The sequence below is a fragment of the Epinephelus moara genome, chromosome 2 (genome assembly GCF_006386435.1).
Source record: "Epinephelus moara isolate mb chromosome 2, YSFRI_EMoa_1.0, whole genome shotgun sequence".
NCBI classification, from domain to species: Eukaryota; Metazoa; Chordata; class Actinopteri; order Perciformes; family Serranidae; genus Epinephelus; species Epinephelus moara.
In genome coordinates, this window is record NC_065507.1 from 32,266,790 (window position 1) to 32,294,774 (window position 27,985).

The window sequence follows — 27,985 nt, forward strand, 5'->3', positions numbered from 1 at the left end:
CCCCCCCCATCTCCACCACCACCATCACCACCTCCTCTCTGCTGAGGATGCAGCATTTGCCATTGAAGTTAAAGGTGCCTCTGCTGTGCTGGTTTAGACAAGCACTACCTGTGCGCCTTCAGGCTTTGATCACGTTTCAGATGGATGTGTCTTCTGTCTCTGCGTTTCAAGGAGCTTTGCACAGTTTATTTTTTTAAGTGAAGACATGTATGTAAGGGACTTCGTTTTCAACACTTAGATTTACTGTAAGCAACAACCGCGCTTGTCATGAGCATTGTTATCTTCCTGCGAGGAGGCTCTCTAAAATGGTGGAATGAATGTGATGTTTCAGTTTAGCTGCAGATATGCTGCCATCATGGCCGCTTTGAATCTAAAACAAGGTATCTGTTTTTGTACTTGCAAGGCAAAATCCCAGCCTTCAGACTCTGGCATATTAGTTATTGTTTGTCTCTAGCACACCATTAGTCATTGTCACTCTGTTCTCTAGATTAGAGCACATCTTTGACTCATTTGATACTTTTCTCTTCACTGAATAATATAGATTTTTCTCTGGAAGCATATTCAGTTTTTTTGCTGTCTGCTCTGCTGCCTGAATGTTTATCAGCTCTCTTGATGCATCGTGCCTGTGTATGCTTGGCTGCTGATAATCATCTCTGGCAGTGCTCTTTCATTTCATTACCGCTACACTGATGATGAAGATGGTTATATGTCATGTTTTGCTTTTTTATGCTGGACTTTACAACAGTATATCATTCGATATGCTTACTTTGACTGTCGATATGCTGACTTTGAATGTATTAACTGAAAGGCCATGTGAATTAATTCTTCCACAGTTGGTTTATTAAATTGTGTCATTTTCTTCCGCCTTCTAAACAGAAAAGAAATGATGGTTAATGCATGCTGACAAAGTTCATTCACTTTAATCTCTTCAGTCATTTTATTCTCTGATGGTTTTGTGCACTGGACTGACTGTTTATTTCATAATTCTGTCTGAAACTGCATGTGACTGTTAATGACTGAGCCACACTCGCTATGGCTCCTCAGGGGTGGGGGTGGGGGGGGTTGTCATGGGGCTGGGGGTCCTTCCTTTTCCCTTTGCTTTTCCGTCCTTGTCTCCCTGACTTCATCTTTCCTAAAAAAAAAAAAAACTGCACCTGCACAAATGCACCTCCTCCCACCAGAGCACTGACACACTCCCTTCCATCTGTCTTTTCCTACCCAGAATTCCCTAACAACCCGACACCTACGGGCCATGAGATCCCGCAGGAGCAGCACAATGCAGGTGCCGCCATCGGGGGCGCTGTGGGGGGAGTCGTCCTGTTGGGCGTGGCGGCCATACTGCTCTTCGTATTCCTGCGCCGCCGCCAGCGCACCTTCAAAGGAGACTACAGCACCAAGAAACACGTGTTTGGTAATGGGTACAGTAAGGCCGGCGGCCTGCCCGCCCACCCTCCCATCCCCAAGAACCTTCAGTACCCGGACGACTCGGACGACGAGAAGAAACCCTCACAGATCGGTGGCCCCGGAGGGTTTGAGGCGAGCGAGCGCGATTTTGACGCAGAGCAAGAGGACCTGAAGAGGCCCTATTTCACTGTGGACGAAGGGGAGAGCCGAGATTATGACGAGCGGACTCTGGCTTTCCAGTATGACCCTGAACCTGAGATAGCCGATGATATGATCTCTCAAACCGACGGCTCTGTCATTTCTAAGAAAGAGTGGTATGTGTAGTGGCATGCAACAACCAAACCAAACCCTTTGTCCCCCACCTGCATTCCACTGCACCCTTCACCTCCATCACAACCCCGCCCTCCCATTCGTCACACTGCACCTTTCACTGTCCCACTCCTCTTTTGGTCAACCTAGTACCCCCTTCCCCCTGACTCCCCCCACATCAGACCCCATCCAACTAATCTCAATTAGAAAATCAAGCGTCTATTTAAAGTGCTAGCAACACCAACTTCTCAACATGACAACATTGGTATCAGTTCCATCAGGTGAATGGGCAAAGAATACAAACTAAGGTATGTAAATGGACTCGTTGTCACTGACGTACGAGTCCAGGGAGGTGATTGGTTGATTAATACTGGTGTAATATTCTTTTTTGTGTATTTTTTCATGTTCTAAATGTATTAAATGTATAAAAAGAGACTGCAGGTTGAGGTTTTGCTGAGCACACTTGTGAAAGTCCTACACTGGATGTGCGATTTGTTTTTGTTTTTTAATACCATTGCCGTTTTGTTATTTTTATAATGTCTTTTTGTATGATTTTTAAGTGACCAGAGAATTGAAAGTTAAATGTTTGACATAATCGCAGGTGGAGTTGTAAGTGTTTGTAATTCTGTGGTCAAATGTTTCAGAGAAAGGAAAAAAAAAAAGACATACAGCACCTGTATCATTTCTCCTGTTTCTCACTGGGGTTAGTGTCCATGAAATTACTCATTTTTGTATATTTACAGCATTAAAAGCAGATGTGTTATTGCTGTTTTCCAAAGACATGCTTAGTATTTCTTGACCCCCCTCCTGTGTTTATAGGCTTGGTTTGTTTCTTCACCGAGAGGGAGTCAGTCTACTGAGCCATGTGGCAGATAAATATTGAGTGTTTCCTCTTTTTTTTTGCCCAGAATTTCAATTACATTAAATTAGCTTCCACATCAGTAAATCAGAATAACAGGGGAGAGAAGGGCTGCAACAATTTACTACTTTTCAGTGGTGCATCACAATCACGTCCAGAGAAGGTTCGGTGAGTCTCAGTGTCCACAGAAACCTTCAGTCATGCTCTGAAATGTCACGATTGTCACTCGACTTGAACAGGTTGACCTGTGTACGCGAGCTCTCAATCTTACCACTATAATGAAATGTCTGTTTTTTTGTGTTGAGTTGTCATAATTATGTTTTGTTCTAACCTGTCTTTTATCAAATGGATGTCAGAGAAAAGTGTCCGGGGAGTTTCCCAATAATGACTCTGTCTCTCCTTATAATTATGTGACTGTGTATTGAAGAATTGGCCTAAGCCTCCCTCGCTTACACCAACAGCATTTTCTATGAGGAGTCGTCCATGGACACAAAGGACACGGATAGGAGGAAAATGTCAACAGAAGCTTTTAGACAACATTTTAACATGTAAAGGGAATTGAAAATATGATGGTGGCCATGCTGGAGTATAAAAAGTCACCTGCTGCTTTCATGATGTTTTTTTTTTGGTTTTTTTTTTTCATCTTTTCTTTTTCTTTCAAAAATGAATTTCGGTAGCTGTTTGGGGGATTTTAAAGGAATGAATGGTTGTCCTTCTCTTAATGTTGCCATCAAAATCTGCCAGTAGGGCTGTCAGAAGGCATTATATATACCTGGCTTTTTGAATCACTGTTAATAAGTGCCAGTGGATGCTAGCATAGCAAGTGACTTGTTTCTCTCCTCAGCGTTGAGGTCCATTACACAATCCGCAAAATGCATTTGCTTCGAACAAAAAAAAAAAGTTCAATGTGAAATATCAGATAAAACAAAAGCAAAGGAGTAAATCCGTGGATACAAATGACACATCTGACTGGCTCTGAACAATATAAATACTATATTAACCCTTATTTTATGCATGTTTTTTGTGTTGGGAGTGAATGTGCGTACGATGCTTTTTTTTCTGTATCAATTCCAGTGCATATGTCCTCATTTGCAGCTCAAAAGGCGACACTTTGTCAGTGTTGTCAGTATTGACAGAGGTTTGAGTTTATGGGCACACAGTACCCAGGAACAACGTTGCAGTTAACACACACTAAAAAAAAGTATATAAATATCTATATAAATATATAAATAAAGATGAAAAAATAGCATCTCTAGGAGAGCAGATCTCTCTTTCAGCTGAGATGTGAATGTTTTACAGTCCATGCTTGTCTACTGTATGTTTTTAGATGAGCATGTTAATCATGAGCCTCAATTTATATATTGCATTTTCAAGACAAATTGACATTACAAAGTGGGGAATATCATGTTCTTATTAAAAGTCTGTTGATTTTCAGTTTAGTTTCATTTTTTGTTGATTTCAGTTTAATTCAGTTTCACTTCTTACAGCCTTATTTCTGTTTTTTCTTCAGTGTATCTACAACCGTTTGAGAACACACCTGAGGTTGCAACAGATAGTGTGAAAACTAAATGACAGTCACAGGGTTGCTAAAATTGCAAAAGCAAATCACACTTTATTGCCTTTAGTTTATTGTTCACCTGCAGGTGAACTGCTTTGCTGTAACTTTTTTTAAATCCACAGTTTGCATAATAGAAACAAACGTGTGAAAAACATATTTCTATCTTTTCTTCTCGCATTCAGTGCCTATCAGAGTCGGGAGACATGAGGTAGTCTGAACAGTTGCTGCTCCATCGTTTAAGTTATTTATGCCGTAGAATAACATAATGAGTAATATTGAAATATGACATGGACTGCAAACTTCATATCAGACAAATGCTGGTTCTTCACTTGCAGTGAATCGTAGTTAGTGTAGTGGGCATGTGATTCCATCTGAGCTCCAGCACAATACTACCAATGTGTCTGTACTTGATCTTTAAATCAACTGATCTCTTAAAAGCTGCATTCATTACCATTTGAAAGTTTAATGATGGCTTAATGGTGACACAGCACTTTTTTTCCCAGTCATTACTGGGTAGTTTTAAGTCCTTAAGAGATGAAACTTTTGCAACTTAGTCGCACATCGCCGACTTCTCAAAGCACAACAATTGAAACGCTCATCTTGTGAGAAGAGATTAAATTTAAATTAAAAAATGTAACTTTGGCCCAAAGCAAAGATCAACCCTACCCCCCTTTTTAAAGCACAACTTTGAGGTTTCATTTCACTTTATTTCTGCATCCATTATGAAACCACTGCCACACTTGCTTCTCAGTCACGTTGGAGAAAGAAAAACCTTTCAGATCGGAGTCGGCATTCTGTATACTGGTAGATGTAAACATTGTCTTCATGTTGTCGGGGTGTTATGAGTTTCTATTTTGTAATACTGACTGTAACTTCATTCCATCCTAATCTACTTTTTGTATTCAGTATGTTCAACATTCCACTGTAAATACTGTACATACGGTTGAGATTATAGTTGGGATTTATTTAGGGACAACTGCGTAGGGACCCTGTTCATGTAAAATATACCTATTTTGATCGCAAACATAGAGACTCGATGATGGGTAGATGAAGTTGATGCATAGCTTATTTCCAAAGTCCCGCATAGAAATGCTCCTCCGGTACGTTTTTGATATGCCACTAGCGGCTTCACTGTCATACAAAGGGGTGATGCATACAGTTTGTCGATTTAATGTTATTGAAAGAAAAATCAAAAGAGAGAAATTGTCTGTATGCAGCCATGTGAATGTATATTTCTGAGGGTGTTACAAATATGAAAAAAAAAATCTCTTGTTCAATTGTGATGACCCAGTGAAGTAACTTGTATTTGTTTTAAGCATTAAATGAGTTCAATAGTCAACAATGTTCTGTCCCAGTTCACTGATTGGATAGATGCGTGTTATCTGATTGAATATGGTTGTAGTCTGCAACACATTTCTTAGCACTGTGTATTGATTTTGGTAATTGCAGCACTTGCCCAATAGCTTTGATCAGTAATGTATCGCTGTCGCCTCGTGCAGGTGCTTATTTGCTTTTCAGCTTCGTCACTTCCTCTGAGCCTCAAGTGTAAGACTCAAGAGGTTTGTTCTGCAAATAAACTTCTCCTTAACAAGTGCAGATCATGTTAGGTCAATATTTAAACCCTGGTGTTGCTCTGTTCCCATCCAGCTATTAGACAGAGCCGCAGTTTAAGACAGAGCAACAGCCAATTTTCTCTTCATTGTCGATCTGGTTTTCAGAATTAAAAGGCTACATAAGCAGCTGAAGTGCTAACACAGGATGAATATCTCTTGGGATGCATCCACGCTTCCTTCCATTGTTTGCTCTGGTCTTCATGTCTGAGCATCATGCCTGAGCATGAGATGAATCTGATGAGCAAAAGTAAAGCAATACAATGAGACAGTATATATATATTGCAGGTGTGGAAGGTATTTTAAAAGATTTACAACATTTTCGTTGCCAAAACAGCCTCCGTCACTGAGAGAAGGTCATTTAAAAACGCAGAAAGGGTCACAGTGTAGTAATCGTTTGTCATGAGGTAAACCCAACATAGATAAAGGGATGTATGCAGTATAAAACAAGGGTCTACCATGGTTATTACTGTACCTTTTAGTGTTTTTTCTTCTTTTAATTGGAGAGCAAAAACTGTCAGGCAGATGTTGGTACTAAGTTCAGTGCTTAATGAAGCTACAGTGATATGATGAGAGAGGCCCAGTGTAGAGCCAGACAGATCTGTCTCAGACTGTGGGACTCAAGTGCAGACATCTGCACCGTGCACATTAAGAACAGCCCAGAGTTTGCAGCTGTTGCCATCCATTTGCTAAAAGAGCCCTTTGTAGCCCAAGGGGCTTTGATGGCACATAGGCTTTTAACATGCATGGCCATCAGTTTTTTCCCCCTCCTAACAGAGCCGCGAGTGGAATTCTACAACATTTCCTCTATCAAAGTACTCTCAGGATGAAATATGGCTGGATTTTTGTTTTAAAATATGTTCCTCCATGGGCCGTAAATTCAAAAGCGGGTTTGTTAAAGCGCCTCTTATGTGATGCCACTCCATTCAACACAGTGTAAAATCACAGAATACAAATTGCAGCTACGCAGCATTAAAGACAACAATCACTGTGGAGAATATTGAGAAATGATCTCACTGTGCCTGCTATGATTTTTTTTATTTTAGATCACTAAGTTTTAAGGCTTATAATTCTCATATTTCTTGGTGCTAATAAGTATTGTATTTGGAGTGGAGTAGGCCTCCAGTAGTCACAATGCAGCCCCATGAGTTGATGAGTTTCATAACACTTTTCTTTTGAATCACATTGCTATTCAAATACAAGTTCCTTTTAACAGTCGTTTTGATTTTATAGGCCACAATTGCTCACTAACCTCTGGATTGGTAGCTTGCGTTGGAAGAAACTCTTTGCCACTGTGAATAGTCGAGCTGTCGATAAGCTAGGAATTGGAAAAAATGTATCAATCCAAATGGCTTCAAGGAAAGCACACAGACAACCAATACCACGAGTCATTAAACTACAGCGATTAAATGGTTAATGGACATACTGTATATGCATGAGCAATTCATTGGGCTGGATACAGAGGGAGAGTTTTACTCATTGATCAGTGAGATGGCTTTTTGCTGCACTAGCTTGTAGCTTTGAGGCCGGTTTGTATACAGAACCACATACTGATATAAAAGAGGGGGAAACATCAGATGACTGGTGTTGAAAATTTCAGATCTCTATTCAGTGGACTCTCCTGTGTACGTTACATTATGAAATGTTCGCTCAGTAAGTATTGTTGTTGTTGTTGTCAAAAGAGACCCAGCAACCTAACCTGTGTCACAGCCTGCAGAAAAACTAAAAAGTGCTTTGTTTTGTCACCATGGTATGTTAATGCATAGTTATTTCTAATAACCTTTTTTTGATAAACAGATTGTTCATGGCTTCAATGGCTTAAATATGTATTCCTTTGCTCTTGTTTTCTATCTGTTTTCAATGTGTACAGTTTGAGGTCACATGGGGTTGTCCATAATAAAAAATGTGTTACTGTAAAAGACGCTCTTACTCTTATGTTAAGCATCCTCAGAGGTGTAATGACGACGATTTTAATTTTACACTCCACCAAGGCGACGGTAATACAGTCGCTCCTGCAGCCCTCAGCCCTGCAAAGTATTTAAGATGCATTTTATCAGCTCAGGTTAATCAACTACACCATCAGGAAAATGTTTTAAAGATGTCTAATTACATTTTTTTTTATAAGTGCCTCCAAAAGTTAATGTACTTTAGATATGTTAAAAGATAAAATATGGGTTTTAAGGAATAAGTGAAAAGATAATGTGCCCAGAGGTGACTTGTTGTTTAACAAGACTAAGGCCCAATCCCATTTCTTATTTTTACTGCTGCCCCTGGTGTGTGAGTGCTGCTTTGCCCCTCAGAGAAGAATAATAAGGGGCAGTTGTTAACGTCTTTCCCTATGAAATGGGACAGCACTTTACCATCCTGATTTGTCTTCAGTGGTGTTAACCTAAACAGATGCAATTATGGTATTATCACAATGACAGCCATTTATCTGATGTAGATAGAAACGCATGGACGCTCACGATTCATTCACAATTTAGGTTTAACACTATCCATCGATCACACAAATTAAAAAGAGTATTGCTTCATCACCAGGCCACTATCAGTGCTTTGTAGGCTCACGTTAGCAACCTTTGTTCCTACCTACTCTGCCAGTCTGAGGCCCCCAGGAAGTGTGCCAGTCTTTGAATCCAGTTTTCATAGTGGCCAGACAGTGGAATTACAACCTCTGAGTCCGTCACGTGGTGCAATGGGGCCCAGAAATACTTTTTCCAATGGACTGACACTGTTTGAAAGAGACGTCTGTAAATCAGCCCCCTTTAAATGTTGTTTCACAAGCAGGATTTGGTCCATTCTGTCCGATAACAATTGGAAAGTCTTGCAAAGATGAATGATTGAATCATTTTATCCCCATTTAAGTAAGAGTAGCCCTCAACCAGAGCTACCAGAAGTCTCTAGTATTCTTGCTCCTAGACCCAAGGATGTGGAAAAGGTGCCGAACATCCGGGTAGATATATGATGCCGCTGAACATTTCTGGCTTCATGTGCTTTCTTTTTATACATTTATGGCCAGTCTGCACTGATATTAGAGGAGTGTTAACAAATGCAGCAACCTTACTGCTGGACTTTAGTTAAATTTCTGGGCATCACATGCCATTAAAGACAGGAATGTGACATGGAAATATCAGCAACAACAATGTAACGTTAGCTAGCTAGCTAGTTAGCCATCCAGATTTTGTTATGCTTGCATAAAGAAAAGGACCAAAACATTAAAATGACATTAAACCAAGATAATTCAGTGCTTATCATATTTTTTTTTACATCTATTAATAACAAAAATACATTTGTTGGTTTCTTTTGTTGCTTCTGCCTCTGAAAAACATCCATTCAGAGGGCCACATAGCCTGTACACATTGCCCTATTCCTCTATTTAAACAGTAACTGGGGCACCCTACCCCTAAACATGAACACACAAAATGGAAGCATAAGGGTTAAGTTGTAGGGAAAGCGGTGTATTGGGATTTGGCCGTAGAGTCTGCAGTCTTGTTAGTGGCTTTGTTAGGCTGTACAACTGTATAACCTTTCTTTCAAATATGAGTTCAGTTTGAAAGTTGACCACAAACCTATTATTAACTAGCCAAGTTAGAAGACATAACTTTTAAGTATTTTTATTGTTAGGGTTCCAGCCACTGTTGGAACACAATTATGTGTTTTTTGGCCTACCTGTCACTGAGTTCATATGACACTTCATTTCTCAGGAGTGTGCAACTGTGAGTCCTACTCATGAAACGTTTCACCATTTATGCAAAACACATTATCATCATTTAACTTAGAAATTGTAATGTCAGCCATTCCATACTGCTACTTTGTCCTGAGTCCTGATGCCACTCCAAATAAAGCTGCAGCTCCATGATAATGATCAGGAAAGTGGCTACAGATATTTTCCCCCTCACTTGTGGTATTTTTATTGGTCCTCTGATCAAAGTCCTGAAACTCCATTTTCTGCATTTTCACTCTCAGTTTTTTTATTCATGTCCTCTCAGATTTTGTCTCTCAGGCAACGAGTGGCGCGACTAAAGTCGACACATGTTTCACTTGGAGCGCCATCCAAAAAACAAGGCACATAATTTGGAGAAATCTTCCTGCCATGACCAAACCAGTGAAATGAACTAAGAAAAATGTACATTCACAGCACGGGGCGAGATCTGTTCTTTTCATCCCCCTTAAATTGCTCTCAACAATGAGCTGCTTTTGCTCCGTGACGCTGCAGCTGACTGAATGCACACAATAAAACAATGACTATTTTAAATGAATAGATCACAAGTATTATTGAAACACTAACGGCAACACCTGGCTGAGTGTTGCTGCCCTGTTCAGAGCTGATTAGGTATTTGTCATCTGTTTAGGCCCTTTTCAGTGCCTGTGTATGCTTCACATACCGCCTGTGAATACAGCGTGTACACCTGACTCCTGAGCCCATAGCTCAGGGAAATGAAAACAATGACAAACACAAGACATTTAAAAATCATAACAGACTTTGGCTTTTTGTGTTATTGTGTTGGCCTCCCTTTCATTATGTGTACCACTGTCCTTACCAACCTTGTGTTAAAGGGACAGTTCACCCCAAAATCAAAAGACATATTTTTCCTCTTACCTGTAGTGCTACTTATCGATCTAGATTGTTTTGGTGTGAGATGCCAAGTATTGGAGATATCGGCCGTAGGTGGCATTTGGCTTGTGGTGCTCAAACCACCAAAAAATGTATAATTGAAAAAACCTAACAACAATGTCTCTTTACAGAAACCATGATCCAGGTACTCAAGATAATCCACAGACCTTGTTGTGAGCAGTTTCATTTCGGAACTAGTTTCTTCTTATTAAACTACACCAGCGAACCATATCATGGCGCAGAGGGAAGTGTTGATCGACTGCTAGCTCACCTAGCACCACTGAGCTAGCTAATGCTACAGCTTAGCCTTCTGTGCAGTGATATGATTAGCGGGTGTAGTTTGGTAGAAAGAAAATAGTTCCTACATTAAACTGCAACAAGGTCTGTGGATTATCTTGAATAACCGGGTCATGGTATCTGGAAAGAGACGTTGCTGTTGAGTTTTTCAAATGTATTCGTCTGCCTCTTTGTGCACCACAAGCCGAGTGATATTGAGTTCCATTATGCTGAGGAGAAGGCAGACATCTCTATGGCCCGTATCTCCAACACTCGGCAACTCACACCGTAACGATCTAGACTGATAAATAGCAGGTAAGGTTTTGGGGTGAACTGTCCCTTTACCACAGGCTATCTTGTGTTTATCATTTCATTCAGGAAAAGTTTTGTTTTGTTTTTGTTTTTTTGTGGTGAGCCGCCCCTTTAACTACCACATATCTCTGATGCTCATAAAGTCTCTGTGGCAGCTTACAAAGTCTTTTCGCAGGAGAACATGCTGCATATGGAAGTTCATGTCATCTGAACTGACCTACCAGCAGGCTTGCTCAGCAACAAGGACATCCCCCCGCTCCCCCTCCTCCTCCTCCTCCTCCTCCTAAACTAAAGACACTTCTACTGGGACTTAACCTGAGTCCCAGGAGTGTTGTACCTCTGCTCTCCACTGTGACGCACCATCCCTGGGAGCTTAAAGGTGGAGGAAGCTTTTAAACCACTCCAGACTTGAAACAAAAACAGATTCAAAGGATGTTTAAAAAAGTATCTTCAGTGTTTAGATTTTAACCTTTATGTTCATTACTCTCTCTTAACAGCATTATCATAATACCAACCTGGTACAAAGCTGAAACAAGGCTCTACATGTCTACACAACCACCATATTTATTACTGTACTTAGTGTGAACCAGAGATTTCCTGTTTTTTATGGAAACGATCTAAAACAGTAGGGTGATGAAAATCCATTAAAAATAGAGAGTGCGTGTTTTTTCTTGCTGAGGTTTCCAATGAAAATGGCACTGAAATACAGACTGACTCTTCATCACAAATCATGCACGATAGTAAATTCAAGCCAGTCTCCATGACAGGCACAGATTCTTTGTGTTTCAAAACTTTCTTTGCAATTATAGAGTGAAAGCAATCTGTCTGAAGAGTTGAGTAATATTTACATAGATCAATGAATTGCTTTTCTCTTCGGTGAGTCTGTCAGAACTAATCTCTTTGATAATTGGTCCATAAAATAGTGAAAACAGTCATAAAACACAAAAACACATTAGACTCCATGGACCATCTACTAACTGAAAGAAAGTTGTTTATAGGAGCAACCCAGAAATAATTAATTCCCAGATAGAGCTTTTATGTTGTATATTGACTCGTCCTGACACACTGTTATTTATACCATTTTAATTCTTTAGAGTCCTCTCCCAGCATTTAAATGTGACACAATCATGCAGTGAGATAGTTACACGTTTTCCAATTTGTTTTCCATTGTGCAGAATATTTTCCGACATTGTTTGCTCAGTTTTGCGTCTGTTTGATAAAACACGTTTCGCATATAACCTGATCGATTGGGCATGCAGTTTACACCCCGCTGATAGACAGAACAAGTCAATTCTATTTCCAGAAAATGTGAAATTATAATGAATTGGCAATTATTTGGATTAACCCAGGATCAATCTGCTGAAATTATTATTGCCTATTATTTTGTAAATGAGACGGCTCATAAACAAACTGCTCGGATCCCATGAATAAATTTGTTGGCATCTTGAGGGATGCCTGCAGTAGCTGGTGTAGACACACACACACACAGACACACACCAGCCCCTGCTTTCACGCCCTCCCATTTTCAGAGCCAGTCATGGCATGAGCAGCTCTGCTATCCAGCTGCGCATTAGCGTTCTCCAATTAAACTCAGCCATCCCAGAGCAGAACGAAAGGCCTAAACCCTCTGGTGAGAAAAGTGCTGACAACCCTCATCTACAAAGTCCTGCTGGGAATACTCTGTCCCTGTGACCATTTACCCAGCGTCAAAGAAGTTGTGTGTGTGTCTGTGTGTGTGTGTGTGTGTTAAGTGTATAAGTGTGTCTGTGTGTGGGTTTAAGAGGCACAGAGAGAAAGTTAGTGTGCATACCCTTCATCCCTTTGTTGACCGATGCTTTTTCTGCACTGAGCCTGCCTGACCTCAGATGCACAATAACCCTTGAATAACAGTATGACTGCTCATTTTTTATTTCAGTAAGAACATAAATGAATGAATTTGCAGCACTTGCTGTGCATATTTGTGGTAAAAAGGTTACTGAAAATTCTTCGTCCAAGGCAAAGTCCTGTCTTGTCTCAGGCTAAAATTAAAATCTCTTTGAATACTAATTCCTGAAGGAGCAGGATGATAAAACAGATTGGGACTGACAGTCTCCCTGAAATCCTCAATTACACAGAGACTAGGCGTGGCTGCAGGAACAGAAAGATAGATTTCAAGGACGTGATTTAACCTTCTAATTTTGGTCCCCATGATGTTAATGCACACAGGCACCATATACTGTTCGTCATGTGCCCAGCTATAATAAAGTACAGGCACAGAATGTTCCTTTTTCTCTGATTTGTGACATAATTTTTGATAATTTTGGTGCAAATTCAGACCATTGTGTTAATAAATGCATTAAAAAATAATTATAATAATTTTGATTTTAAAAAAGAAATTGCCTCCAGTTGACCTCCGCAAAAATAATTTCCTGTGATGATGTACGTCATTAGCCTGATCATTTTTAAGTGAAGATACTGTGATTTTCTGAGGGCACACTACATGTATTTATTGATTTAATTTGACTTCAGTTTAAGGTCAAGGGTGTAAGATTTAGGGGGGATTTAGTGTTCTTTGTTGTGGAGGTTTTTACCAGGAGCAGAATTATCCAAATTATCCAGAATTCACCAGAATCATGATTTATACCAATAAAAAACACAAAAGAAAGCAGTGTCACATTAAAAGCTTTGTGTTTTGGGGGTGCCAATCAGCTCACCTGGTGGAACAGGCACCCCATGTACAAAGGCCTTGCTGCAGCAGCTGTGGGTTTGATTCTGCCCTGTGGCACTTTGTTGCATGTCATCCCTTTCCCTCTGTCACGCTAACAACTGTCCTATCGATTAAAGGCAAAAAGCTCTCAAAATATCTTTTGAAAAAATGTGTTTTTCTGAGGCTCCTGATGCGGAGGGGCTTTATGCGAAAACACGAATGGCCCCATCTAGAGCTGGTGTTTGGTGCATTCCTTCTGGGCTACTGCAGAAACATGGCGGTGCAATATGGCGATCTCTATAGACAAGGAACTGTTCCCTGCGTTGATATAAACAGCTCATTTGAAAAACAAGATTCTTATTTTCAGGTGATTATATGCTAAAGAAAACATACTTGTTATACTATATTCCATTTCTGCTAATATATCCCACTAAATCCTTCACACTGGACCATAAAAAAATAATTGTGGTGAAATATGAAGCTATACATACTGATTTGCCATTGCCGTTATTATTAGTCAGACATATTCCTAGCGAATGGGTTCCAGTGTGATGCAGATTGTTAAGATGATGAGGAATAACATTCAACATGCTCTTTAACACCAATGAATGCACTGTTTTTTTATTCAAGGATTTTGTAAATTAACAATACCACTTTTTCCCTTCAACAGAAGGATTAATTAGGTCCTTCACAGCCTGTATTGACAAATCTCTATAAGAAATACTGTCCCTGGGCTAAACCCACATATTAGCCAGTGTCCTTGCTTGGTGATCATCATGCATGAATCCGCTGCTCTCACTGGGAGAGAAAATGCATCACAGGGTGAGTCAAATCTCACTCAGCATCATTATGTCAGTTGAAATTAAAGTTTCCCTGGCCCCCAGACATTAAGCTTGCCATGAAATGAACCTTCACCTGTTAAGAATCACTGAACCAGCTGACTGTATGGAGAGCTCTCCCGTCCACATTCACAATGTGAGTTCCAGCGCCTGACAAATGGGACAAATGGGGTAAATTAAGAAGCCACTGTCTCCCACCCCCACACTCTCTTCCCTGACTATTGACTCTCACAGCTTTATCAGTGTACATTAGTGTCAGTGCCAGTCTACATTTAGACTAACAGTGCCAGAGGAGGCAGCCCATCAGCACATACAGGCATGTCAGTCGTCATGCAGAGCCAATGACCCTTTGTCAGAAACAATCCTCATCAGCAGAGCCACCAGGCCGAGGCTGCACTGTCCAGTCATTACAGCACTGAGTCCTCAACTCAAAACAAATAATGCCAGAGCGTTGTATAGAGATTCAAACTGGTAAACTGCACTATGCAAGATTTTTAAGTCTAAACACACCTGCGTTATCTGTCCAATTCACGGTAAAGTGACCTTTATGTCCAAATTAAATTGGACTCTGGGGAGAAATATCACAGAGTGAGATTATTCAAAACTAAAGAGTCTAAAGTAAAGAATATAAATGATCTACTTAATGGCAGAGATAGAGAAAACTTGACACGTCAGTATTAGATCGCTTGCCTCACTACTTCTGGTATTCTTTGTTTTAGTGCACCACACAATGCTGTGCGCACTTCACACAGTTTTTCACTTTTGATGTTCGCAAAATCCACAGTCACCTCTGACTGTCAATGTTTCACACTGCAGGCTACACCCCCCTCAAAAATGTGAACTGTGCCAATTAAAATTTAAATGTGATTAGTTGTTAAAAGAGCAGCGGTTTTTAGACTGGATATTTTTTTTTACCACAGTTGGAAATGAGACAGGCAGACAGAGATGTGGAGGCAGTTGAGAAAAAGAAGCAGTGGGATCTGATTATACGCCAGGAGGGACACACACAGGTAGCTGCAGCGGCGGCTGACTTAACCACTCAATTATCTTTGGGCACCAGAGGTCATCAGAGAATATTTAATTGAGTCCAAAGTTCCACATCTTACACTGCTTCATGTCTCAGGGAATCTGTAGTTGTGGACTTCAGGGCTTTGACCCCCAAACTCTGGACTTTGAAGGTTCGGCATTACTGCTAACAAAAATAAATCTCCTAATCGGCTACAAATGCATATGCAGCGCCAGCCATTGATTAGATTACAGTGCTCTTTGCAACTCCATCCTTGAAAAGCTGATGTATGCAAAAATGCAAACAAACTAACTGATCCTCACAACATAGCCAGTCGGGACTAATTCCCCTGAAGTCTCGTGGCTGGCCGCCATGACGAGTCGCAACCAATTAGTTGCCTCAGGAGGATTGGCTCTCTCCAGCAGCAGGTTTCAATACCCAAACCTGAGGTCAGTCACACAGCCCACATCAACAGAGCTGATATTGCTTTGTTCTGCGAATGTATCAGTGGTATTTAATATCCATTTGAAAAAGAAAGCCTGTCGACTTGATCTATGTTAGATGTTAGAGATGTAAAAAAGATGGAGGAAAGATACATTTCTACAAAAACATAAATCATAAAATAATCAGACCACCCAGAGAGGAAGAGGGAGAGATGTTGTGCATTGTACTGACATGCCATTGGTCTGTCTTGGTGAAACAGCTCCTCATGCCTAATTGAGAAAATAGCTTGCCTGTCTGCATCTTCGTAAACAACTTATATGACCATTACAGAAATAACTCATATTACCATTTCTGATCTGCCATCTCTATGGTTACAGTCTGATTGAATTTAGGCAACAAGAACAACAGGATTAAAAGTAGCAGAGACTCAAAAACATCACTGTCATGATATAAAGAAACCAGTGTTGACTATTGGCACGAGCCAGGACATGAACTGTGTTAAAGGAGATTGATACGATATTCAGAGCATTAATATGGCACAAACAACTATTTGTTATTTAAAGACATAGCGGAGTAATGACGCCCTGAGCAGAGAATGAAGTCACACTCCCCTTGTGTGTGTTGTTATCCAAGCTTTTCTGTTCATTGTTGTGGTAGATGGTCCATCCACATGTGCATGTTAGCGCATGTGAGTCCCCACTGACTAGCCAACTGCTGCCACTCTGTGCTGTGCTCAAATGGTGCTTGCCACCATTGGATGGGATGGTGTCGTCACAGAAACGTGGTGCCCATCCTCTGGTTGACCCCCACCACCCTACCCCCCAGTTAGTAACATTAGCCCTATGAGCACTTTTGCTGTCATTAGCACTGTTAGTCGAATTTGTATGTAACCCACGTAATCATGAGGGATGCGATCACTTGGCCAATGTAGAGTAACGAGAATGAAGCAAGTAGTATTAAGATCGAAAGTTTGTGTAAGCAGGTTGGTTGGGGTGGCGGATTGGTCAAACAAACACAGAACTTTCCCCCAGGAGACCAGTGTTCGTTTCCTAAGTGAAACCAAGAGAACTCTGAGTTATTTTAATGTAGGTTGTCATGTTACATTGTACCTAACTTAACGTTAAGTACGTAACATGACATGGCCCAACCATCTTTCATTTCCTAAACTGAACCTACGTTGCTTTACTTTTATAAAATGTACCTACGTCAATTAACAGTAGGTATATAACGTGACAACCCCCAACCATGGATCTTTTCCTGAACCTCATCTAACTGATAGGGGCGCTAATTTGTGGGGTGCTGCTGTGTTCGTGAGATCATACAAAGAGCTGTTTGTACATTTTTATAAGATACCATAAGAACTATTGTATGGGGATATATTGCATTCACTGGCAGACAAAAAGTGAAACCTTACATTGCTAGTGAGGGGCTTTATACGTTTTATACACCATTGTAAATGAGACTTGTTTGCTTCCACCAACAAGAGACACAACTTGGTACATACAAGCTGAACAGCTGACAGTTGTGGAATCTAAGAGGTGGCTGTATATTCGAAAGGCCAAGATGATTGGTACAAAACCAGAACTTGTCCAGAGCTCAATATTGTATATAAAATCAAGTTATAAGCCAAGTAGTTAGTGAAATACCGGTTTTCAGGCTCTCCGTCTCACCTGGTATGGCCCATTAGGACTGTTATCTGTGCCAGACTAAATTACATCAAGTCATTGTTGATAGAGAGTAAATCAAGTGTCTTTTTCTTGACGCTGGAGACTGAGCCCTTGGTGTGCATTGCCCCCAGCAGTTCCCAAGGCCAGTTCTATAATTGACCTGAAAAAAAAAGTCTGTGGGGATATTGGATTTAAATGTTGGTGTTCACCCTGGGCAACATTTATCACTTTAAGCAGACTACAGAATCTGTGAGATATCCAAAGCACCTTTGCATGATAGCAGGTAAAAAAAAAATAGCGTTTAGATTTTTGCCCTTATGTTGTAGTTGGAATGCAACCAAATCATGGAGTAATGCACAGTGTAATCACAGAAGGAACTTACTTAATGAATTTCTGCCATTACTTTTGAAAAATGTATGATGTTTTAATCTCACCAGCAACTTCTGCTGAACTTCATCGTCCATGTTGCAGGAGTTGTGCCACTGTATCAGAAACCAGTTTGGCTGAAGGAAGAAGCAATTTTGGAAAACATGAATAATTCCCTGTCACATACCGTACTTACTTAAGTAAATTTATGTTTTCTGGTTGATGTACCATGAGATTCTCACATATTTTTGAGCTTTAATTTGCTAATCAAAGTTGGAAATGTATTAGCATAATTTAATGCTCGCTATGACTGATGACATGTTTATTTATGTCTGTCTCTCGCTGAAGATGATGAAGGCGTACAAGCTGATAATCACTCGGGCCCTTTTTCTAAAGAGCTTTGTCATCTTGTTTTGCTGAGAAGTTGGCAGAAGCCGTGGCCTTCGGAAGCATTTCTGATTACTTTTACTACTTGTTGATCTTTATTCATTACTTGGAATGTGCATATTGTGGTGTTTGCTTTGCATTAGCCACCCTCTGTGTACTCAATCATCAAACCGCTTTTATTGCTGTTGTGCTTTGCCATGACATGAACATTTTAGACAATCAGGATGCGTAGGGTTTGAATTTGTTGCCATAAATTCGACTCATTTAAATCTGCGAGTGGTTTATCAAACACTCGCTGTGATACTTGTTTTCCAGTAGTTTGATTGTTTGCATCTGTGACATGACATAGCTGATACTCAACAGCTTATATGAACACAGTAGTACAGTCACGTCTCAGTGGAATAATGTGTGGAAACATGTTGTGTGTTCACTTATTGGTTTTGGGTCCCTGATGAGTACCTCTATTAGCGGGACAAAAAAGGAGGAATGACTCACACTACATGCACAGGTATCGACAGCAGGACTTCCTGCCATGAGGCATCTTGTCAAAACAAAACATGATACATGAGTGTTGATTTAACAGGTTTCTTTTCTTCCAATGAATAGCCTTGTGGGGTAAAAGCTTCCTGTTAAAGGAGAAGGTATTCAGCAGCAGCAACTGGATGCTTGGCTGATTGCTTCATGAGTAACTCGGCATAATGTGGCTCTTGACAAGAAAATACATGAGAACACAAAGCTCCACTTTAAACCTCAAATTAAACAGCACCACCACAAAGCTTAACACACACTGAGGGATCCGGTTGCTTCACACCGCTGCCAGCTGTGTCAGATCTGCCTCTAATAATAAATATGATATTCCCCAAAATGAAAGAATGTAGTCAGCCTCTGTAATGCCTCACTGTATATATTTGTATGTCGGTCTGTGAGTATTTGTGACCTTCACTTACTCACAAAGTGTGCGCAGTGCCTAGCTGTGTGCTGTCTCCACTATTTCAGTGACAGAGTTGAAGAATGTTTTCTTGTGAGTGACCCTGGGGCTTCAACTGCAGCACTACATGTGCTCATGCCACTGAAAAAAAATCTAAAGTACACCCCCAACAAAACCCATCTATCAGCCGGCTGCAGTGCAAGAGAAGTATGTTGAAACACAATTTACGTGGCCTTGATTTTTTTTCTTTATGTCAGAATCACAGTTGAATGATGACCAACACGACCGCTCATGGAGTGCTGTCATCAGAGGACATCTCTCTAAACACAGTGTTTTATCTGAAGGGACTGAGTGCTATTACACATCGGAGATGGTGGCCTGTTTGCGAAATATCTACCATTACAATGATTTAATAAAACATATGCAAAGGAGATGGAAGTGAAACTGCAGTTTAGTTAAAATTATCGCTGCTACCTATAAAGCTTACTGATAATTTGGTAAATCTTTATTTTTTTATTTTATGATTCTCATAGAATTTCACATAAAGAAATGAAAAGAGGCCCTGTATAATATCATTACTGTACCTCACAACACTTCAAACATCCTCTTGAGCAAATAAATTAAAGGAATAGTTCAGTGTTTTGGGTATATATGCTTATTTGCTTTCTGTCTACTAGAAATTACATTTATGCACAACTAATATGAAACAGGTGCTGCAGTGGTTAGCACTGTTGCCTCACAGCAAGAGGGTTCCTGGTTCAAACCCTGGGGTGGGGGAGCCCCTCTGTGCAGAGTTTGCATGTTCTCCCTGTGTCAGCGTGGGTTTTCTCCAGGTACTCCGGCTTCCTCCCACTATCTAAAGACATGCAGGTTAGGTTAACTGATGACTTTAAATTGGCCGTAGGTGTGAATAGTTGTCCGTCTCTATGTGTCAGCCCTGTGAAAATCTGGCGACCTGTCCAGGGTGTACCCCGCGTCTCGCCCAGTGTCAGCTGGGATAGGCTCCAGACCCCCAACGACCCTTGACAGGATAAGCGGCTATGGGTGATTAATAAATGAATAATTTGAAACAGCCAATAGGCCTACGCTTTTGAGGGAAATGTAATCACAATTTTTCCGTAACCTTAACCAAAGTGCCTTTGTTGCTTAAACGTAAGCACAGAGGAGTCCAGACAGCCCATTGTTATTCGGAGGTTGTTTAAAACCGACACTATTATTATAAGTTTCACATGCAACACTAATTGACCACTGTTCATGTTGCATGTGAAACCAAAAGTCAGGGCTGGTTTAATACAAAGTCTACACTATTTTTACGTGATGTTACTCCATGTGACATATTTACAACATGTGACATACTTATTTTAAGGCAAAACATGATGTTGTTTTCTAAACCCAACCAAATAGTTTTGATGCCTAAACCTAACTGCGACTGTCTGACAACTTTCACCACCACCACCATGTTACAATGAACTTCACCCAGGAGACAGCTGCGCGTCAGATACAGATGCTTAAGGGTGCATCGTATCACACCCGAGGGGCTTGACAAAGCTTTGGTTTTTGATGTTGAATGTTAACCCAGAATTCTGGTGTCACAGTCCTTCACTTTGTATGTTCACCATCCACCCCCCTGAGAATCCAGCAGGGTATATAAATGTAGCACATCATTAACTCAAAGAAACATCTGAAAATAAACCAGGTAGTGATTACGTTGCCACTACAGTGTAATAACTACAGGGTTGCAAATAAGTGTATTTCTTTTTTTTTTTTTTAATTCCACTGCTGAGACGACCAGATATGTCCAAAGTATGAGATCCCACTGACATATAGATTATTAGATGAACGGGAAAAACAGGCTGAAGTGGTCTAGATTGCAACCCCCAGCAAATAGAGAAAAACAGTTGAGTTCAATAAACTTTATTCATCCCCACGGGCACAAAAACAACAAATACATGCTACAGTATATAACGCTGCATCAGCTGTACACACTATCCACAGATACTGATACATAAAAACTACCCTCCAGTGCGGCAATAAACACGGTGTTGTGGGATGTTAAGAAATAGACTTCAGTTACATTTATTGTTGTTAAATGGAGTTTCAGCACTTGGGAGTGATTTTATATTACAATACATGAGGCAAGGTTTTTTTAGTGCTGGTTAGATTGCTAAATCTGATTAAATGTTGCTGTGTTATATGTTGTAGTGCAGAAAGGCAAGGGAAGCGGGATTGGTTTTCTACCTTAACATTGGACGGCTAATTTCGACTCCAGTGCTGTAGCTGTCGCAATGACAGTGCTTGCTTGTGTGTTGTGTGGGTGTGTTTGTGTGTCTGCTTTGAACAATGGGCAAGTGCTAATAATAAGTTGTTTAATTAAAAGCTCTTTTCCCCTCCTTATTAACAACTTTTTTTCTCAAAGGGATTGGTGTTGGCATTATTGAGTTGGCAAATTAAATTTTTAAGACTGTCCAGACAACCACGGACAGGCCTGTGACCGTCAGACTCACCCTGAAATGCTTGCTGTTTTGACACATCATCCCCATCCCTCACTTGTCATGACTGACGTGAAGTCAAGCCCATCCTCAGACCTGCGTACTTAGCCCTGTTTTTCCAAATACTGCAGAAGCTTTTAACTGTCTCAAAGGTCAAACAATTCAGCCAAGTAGCTTCACTGCAGAGTACCTTGCCCTGGAGCAACCAGAAGGTCAATTAAGTAAAGAGCAGTCAAATATCAGCATTACTAAGATGAGTAACACGACAGCGTCAGCATTGGCTGCACAGTAGCGTTTGATAAAATACTACAGACAATCAAGTCAAATATAATCAAATCTTATTTGAGGGTAGACCCATTATGTAGTTATGTATCAATTACATTGTGCAGTTGTACCATTAGACCTACAGTATCACCCGACTCTTCCAAAATGTGTCTGTTGGCTACCTGACCACAGAGCAGCTAATTTAGTCCTCAACACTTGTCTCTAACAGGAGCCTGTGAGATGTATTTACTTAAGCGTGGGTGACATGCTTTAATTAAAATAAAAATCATGCTGCTTTATTCGGTTTATGAAATAGTGACAACACAAGCTACTGTGACAGCTCATGAACAGAGCTGCAGGGCAGGATGAAAATACCTGCAGGGCTCACAAAGAAAGGCTCCACAAGAGAGATGAACAAAAAAAACAACTGGATGAAATGAAATGAAAGACAAGGAGAAGAGCATTCACACACACACACACACACACACACACACACACACACACACACACACGCATTAGATATGATTTCAGAGGCAAAATTTCCTGTCCAATCTAGTAAACTATTCCAGTTTTTTTTTTGTTCTAAAACAAATTAGTGTTTTGGCATCTTCTCAGGAAAGTGTGTCTGTGTCCAGGGCCGTGCAAAGACCTTTAGAGGGGCAGGTCCTAGAAGTTAAAAAGGGGCACATGGAATAATATTTTAAAACACCATACACCAACATAAATTACAGCATAACCATTTGAGTTGTAGCGACTGATATTCAAACAGAAAGTAACAAAGCACCTTACAACCAGCTGCCTCATACATTTACCTGTCCCCCACCCGATGAAATCAGAGGGGGATTTGAATAAATAAAATTATAATGTCATTTGAATTGACTTTCCCTTTACATTTCTCAAAAGCTCTACAGTATAATCACATAAAATTTGACATGACTATATTGTAAAACTTCACTTAGTAGCCCGGACTATTATTTGCTGAAATCACTGAGGTCAATAGGCCTTTAATTGGGACAGGAGGCTATATGGGGGAGGCCTTTCATTCCTTTTACGCAAAACTGTTGCTCTGCAAAGATGGGGAACCACTATGAAGATTACTTGTATAAAAATTAGGCTTCAAATAACATATCAATTACAAATCATTCATTTAATCTAGCTCCGACAGACTTCCCTTGAGGTTTAGGGCACCTGGCATACCGACCCAACGCCACTTTATCCTGTTAGAACAATATTCACAACTTGGATTAATTCTTATGAAAAACCCTTTTCATTCTTTTCATCAGTGGACCCTTACGGACTAAAGGAATATGAATAGCTTACAGGGTAATCAAGGAATGGGCAAATATTCTGACTTTATAACAGCTGTAGAGGAAGGGAGTCACCTTTTTTCATCATGCCAGTAAATCTGATTGAACTACGATCTTCTCTGCTGCTCATGGTTTCAGTAAAGGGAACTGAACAATTGAATTGTGGAGAATCTAACTTAGCTCGCGATGTGTAGCATCTCCATATTAACCAAAGTTTAAACATTTATATTTGTATGTGCAATCTAACGTTAGCTCAAGTGGGGAGCCAACAATCTGGTTTTATACATCCAAAGAACTTCTATCTTACTATCTTCTTGCTATATAATGACAAAAACTCTGCCTGTGTGTCCGTGTCCGTGTGTGTGTGTGTGTGTGTGTGTGTGTGTCTGTGTGTCTGTTCCCTTTTTCTCCTCACTGACTNAATATTGCGGAGGGCGTGGCTCATCACATAAAGGTGTATAACATCTCAAGGCTTTCACTGATCACCACGCAACTTTGTAGGCATATGACCACACATAATCTGAGGGGACCCCTCCATTATTGACCCCATCAAACAAAGTGGGAGCTAGAGAGCTAATTTCTTATCTAGGCCTAACTGCCATATCGATTTTTACTAAACTTGGTAGATATGTAGAACAGGACGCCTCAAGTTGACTGGAGAAATTTAACTCTAACTGACAACTGGGTGGCGCTATAACAACAGAAAAATGCTTAAAAATGGCTAAAATGCGACAGATCGCTGTGGCTCCCCCTGTGGCCGAACGTTGTTGTTTTTTTCTAATGTTTGGTATGACTAAGTCACTACTCACTGACGTGGTCAATCTACTGTACTTTCAATAAAGCACTCGTACTATCAAATTCACAAAAACTCTGTCTGAATACACTGCTCTTCTTAATGGGTTCAGTTGACTATTTAATCTGCAATTTCCTATGACCTGTATCCCAAACACACACCATGTGAAACTGTACATGGGCAACTGTGCACTCAATGGGTATGGACTAGTAAAAATGAACTAGCAACCAGACTGGCCTTTATTTGTTAAAATGTGTAGCCACACCGGGCTAGTAAAAGGGACTGTGTGTTTAATTGAGACTGGACTTTTACTTGAAGTTTTACAGACAGGGTCATCCTGCAGAGAAATCATTTTACAATTTCATATAACCCATTACTGGATTGTTTTAAATGGAATGACTGATATACGGAAATTATAAATGTGTCATAGTGTAATTTGAGGTGCATTTACCTTTATATTTCTCACAAATTGTACAGTCAAACCATATGAGCCTTTGTGTGATCATTGTCAGGGTTATCCTTTTAGCTAACCCATTAAGGAAAGGTTTGTCTGACAGGTCAAAGACGATTAGGCAATCTGATGACATTTTTAACTTTGAAGCTCCCTTTTTAAAATCTCAAATTATTATTGTCATTGGAATTCATATAATATGCTCATGTCATTTTACTTGGTATAGCAAATGTGAGAAATTATTGCTGAAATATGGATCCTTCTTCATGCTTTTTGACCGCTCCAAGCACCAGAACCTTAATAAAGAAGCATCAGTATCCAAGCAGCGGCTGGCTTCACCGTTAATCTCAAAACAATGGCTCACTTGACCGCAGTAAGAACCAGCAGTCAGGACCACTATTAAATTAATGTTGCATAACTGATGTATGATTTGAATGTGGTGCTGTTGAACACCCATACTTAACATATAACAAGATTATCAATCAAACAAATGAAACTCACCATCTAAACGTCACCACTGCTGAGTGTCTGACTGCAGCTTCCTGTGTTGCAACGGCGGGCATGTCAAGGATGACCTTTCACCTGCCGCAAGAGAAGGGTCATCATGTGATGTCAACTGACTGACGGCAGCCAGGTCATTTCATTCATAGCTAAATTATTAGCCTAATTGTTAAATGTTGTGCTTGATAAAGGCCACAGGCAGACCTTCACAAAAAGCCTTGACAAAAGGACACCTCAGACACGAACGGGGAAAGGGGCAGGCGCTCGAGCACCCTCAGCCCCCTCCTCTGCATGTGCCTGTCTGTGTCCATGCTGCGAATATAAGGAGTGAATAGCAAATTGAAAAAAAAAAGAAGAATTTCAAATTGGCAGACAATGATGTGTTATTATGGAGGGGAGAGTGCCATTAAAGAAAAATATTCTTAAGAATCTTGTTTCTGATACTGGCTGCTTCTGCCAAAAACAGTGATCTTACAGAATGTTACAAAACAAAAATGAGCTTCTGCTGAAACTTAAATAACACAATACACAAAGCCTAATTAAGAAAAGGTGTCAACAGGAGGTGAATGCAGTTCAATTAAAAAAAAGTGAAGTGAACCTAATGAGCTTCATGTGCTGTATGTTGTATTAGTTTCGGTGCTGTTGTGTGAGATTTAATAATTTTGCACATTTGCATGTTACTGTGTCCACCCTCTGTAATCATATGCTGTTATTAATCTGACTGACAAAGATATATACCAGAGCAGATGTGCCTATTTAAACGACGACAACTCTCAGAATGTTTTTGAGCAACTAGAGGAGCTTGATATGATTTTGCGTGCCTTGTAATTAAGTGCTTGTTCATCCATCAGGTGATGTCTCTTTAGGTTTGCCGGGCTGAGCTGCAGTTCGTGTTGTAACAGCCCTCTCCCGTCATCTATTTTCAGGCCAGAATGAATCAGCTTCTCCTCTCTTTTTTGTTCATTTTGACACCCGACAAAACTCATCGCCTCTAAGGGAATTGGAGTAGAGGGTCTTGTTTTGTTCTGGCAGTTCTTTCAGGAATGGCCATCAATCAGGTGATCTATTGTGTTAGTGAGGGACCTTTCTCTATTGAATTCATCACTTGCTGCAAAAAGCAGATGCTACAAAGGTATTGAAAGTTTGCAGGGTACATTACAATCTGACGTGAAAGAGCGGCAGTGAAAGACGAGGGGCAGTGCTTCATAATGATTTCACTGCCAGTTTATATGTCAGGACGAGGTGACCCCATTGGATGGTGCCTCGGCTTTGACAGAATTTGTATTACATTGATATTCTCTCATGATTATCCTCCGCGGACCATGTTCTGGTACAGTGATTCAGAAACACACAGAACAAAAGGGGCAGCTCAGATTATTTGGCATTTTCCAGTAATTGAAAATAAAGCCAAGATTGTGATGAAGCACCACAATAAAAAACTGACTTGAACTCCTTTTATAATTGGCCTTTTCTCATTGAAAAAAAACCCCAACATAATAATCTTTTTGATTGCAGCTGTTTAATCAGCCTGACATTGAGGTTTTTGAATATGTTTTCTTTAGTCGTGACAGATTGTCGAAAAATGAGCAGTCTTTTTCCATGCAGCGACCAAATGTTGAAGGATTTGGTAGAATGTCAGCAGGCTGGAACAAAGAGAGGAATCAGAGGACAGGAGTTGGTTTGGATTTGTCCATTTCGCCTGATGCTCCAGCTGATCGATGAGAGGGTCTGTGGTGAGCTATTGTGAACACACTTACTTGTTGTTTCAAAGAGTGCAGAGTAACTGGGGAGAGAGTACTTTGTAAGTCTTAATTTGCTGGCATTGTCAGTCAATGCCTGTGTTCTTCAGGCTGGAACTGCCAAGACGAAGGATAAACAAAGTGTAGGCTCTGTTTAGAGAGCCTTGGATGGAGGGGAACCAGAAACAAAACAAGGATCCTGGTGAAATTCTGACTGTGTGCTGCATTTTCTGCAGATGAGGACTTTGGGAACAATGCACATTTGTTTTGGGTTAAGAAAGAAAAAATATGAGATTATTCTGACGGGTCTCCAGGTTAGTGATTCCCAAAACCATTTCTCTGAGTACCACACTGATGTCAGAGCTTGTTTCGCAGCATTTTGCAGCATTTGCAACACAATTTCAGGACCCAGCAGAGCTAATGCAGCCTTTTCAGACACTCATACGGAATTGTTTATCTCTACAACTTGCAAATGCCCACAGCAAAAACAACTACTTTTTTTATTAGGAATCCAGACACACAAAATGAACCTTGCGAATTACTTTCCTCTTATCTCAACAATCTACCCTTTCAGTTGTCTCTGAACAGCTGGTTTTGTTGCAACTTTATGCACAATCTCATAATGACAGTGGTTCATTATCATTTTTGCAGATTTGATGGCAGTTACACAATGTCTTCATTTGCAAGAGTGCTTTTAAAGGAGATGTTTCAGTATCATGTGGCCCTTGGGATGCCAGTGACAAACACTCCAAGTAGCACTTTAACAAATACTTTTTAAACAGCTTTTATGCTCTGTGAATTAATCATCATTCTCACAAGAAGTTATTGATTCTTCACTCTGCATTTTCTTTCACACATTTGTTTGATCAACCGTACAATTATCTCTTTCTCAGGTTTTCTTTTTAATGAAATTCTATTCGAGTTCTCTGCCTTGTGGTTTTCACACTGCACCATAATTATCCAGGGCCCTCATAATGTCGGCAGCCTGTGTCTCCGGTGCCGTGGTGCTTGTTAGGCTGACTTTCAAAAATGGTTCAGGCTCAGTCCTTCTCAGATACTCTGGTGGAGCTTTCAATTGTCACTGCGTTTGAATGTTAAAAAAGTAATGTGGCGTTCCCACCCTCTGGTAGCCCGGACCAACATGGCTCCCACACAGTGTCGGTTCTGAGGTCTGCTGT

At 40.4% G+C, this 27,985-nt stretch overlaps 1 protein-coding gene across 8 annotated transcripts in view; it reads left to right on the plus strand.

Moving 5' to 3' along the window:
- The window catches only part of nectin1b (nectin cell adhesion molecule 1b), a 181,293-nt gene that overhangs the window by 83,796 nt on the left and 69,512 nt on the right, over positions 1 to 27,985 (plus strand). Inside the window, exon 6 of one of the 8 annotated variants that reach the window (XM_050064914.1) lies at positions 1,223 to 5,472. The exons of the other annotated variants lie outside the window; for them this stretch is intronic. Coding sequence (XP_049920871.1) covers positions 1,223 to 1,728 — 506 coding nt within the window. The 3' untranslated portion in view covers positions 1,729 to 5,472. Of the gene's footprint in view, positions 1 to 1,222; positions 5,473 to 27,985 lie in introns of those variants that run through there. 8 annotated transcript variants of the gene reach the window in all.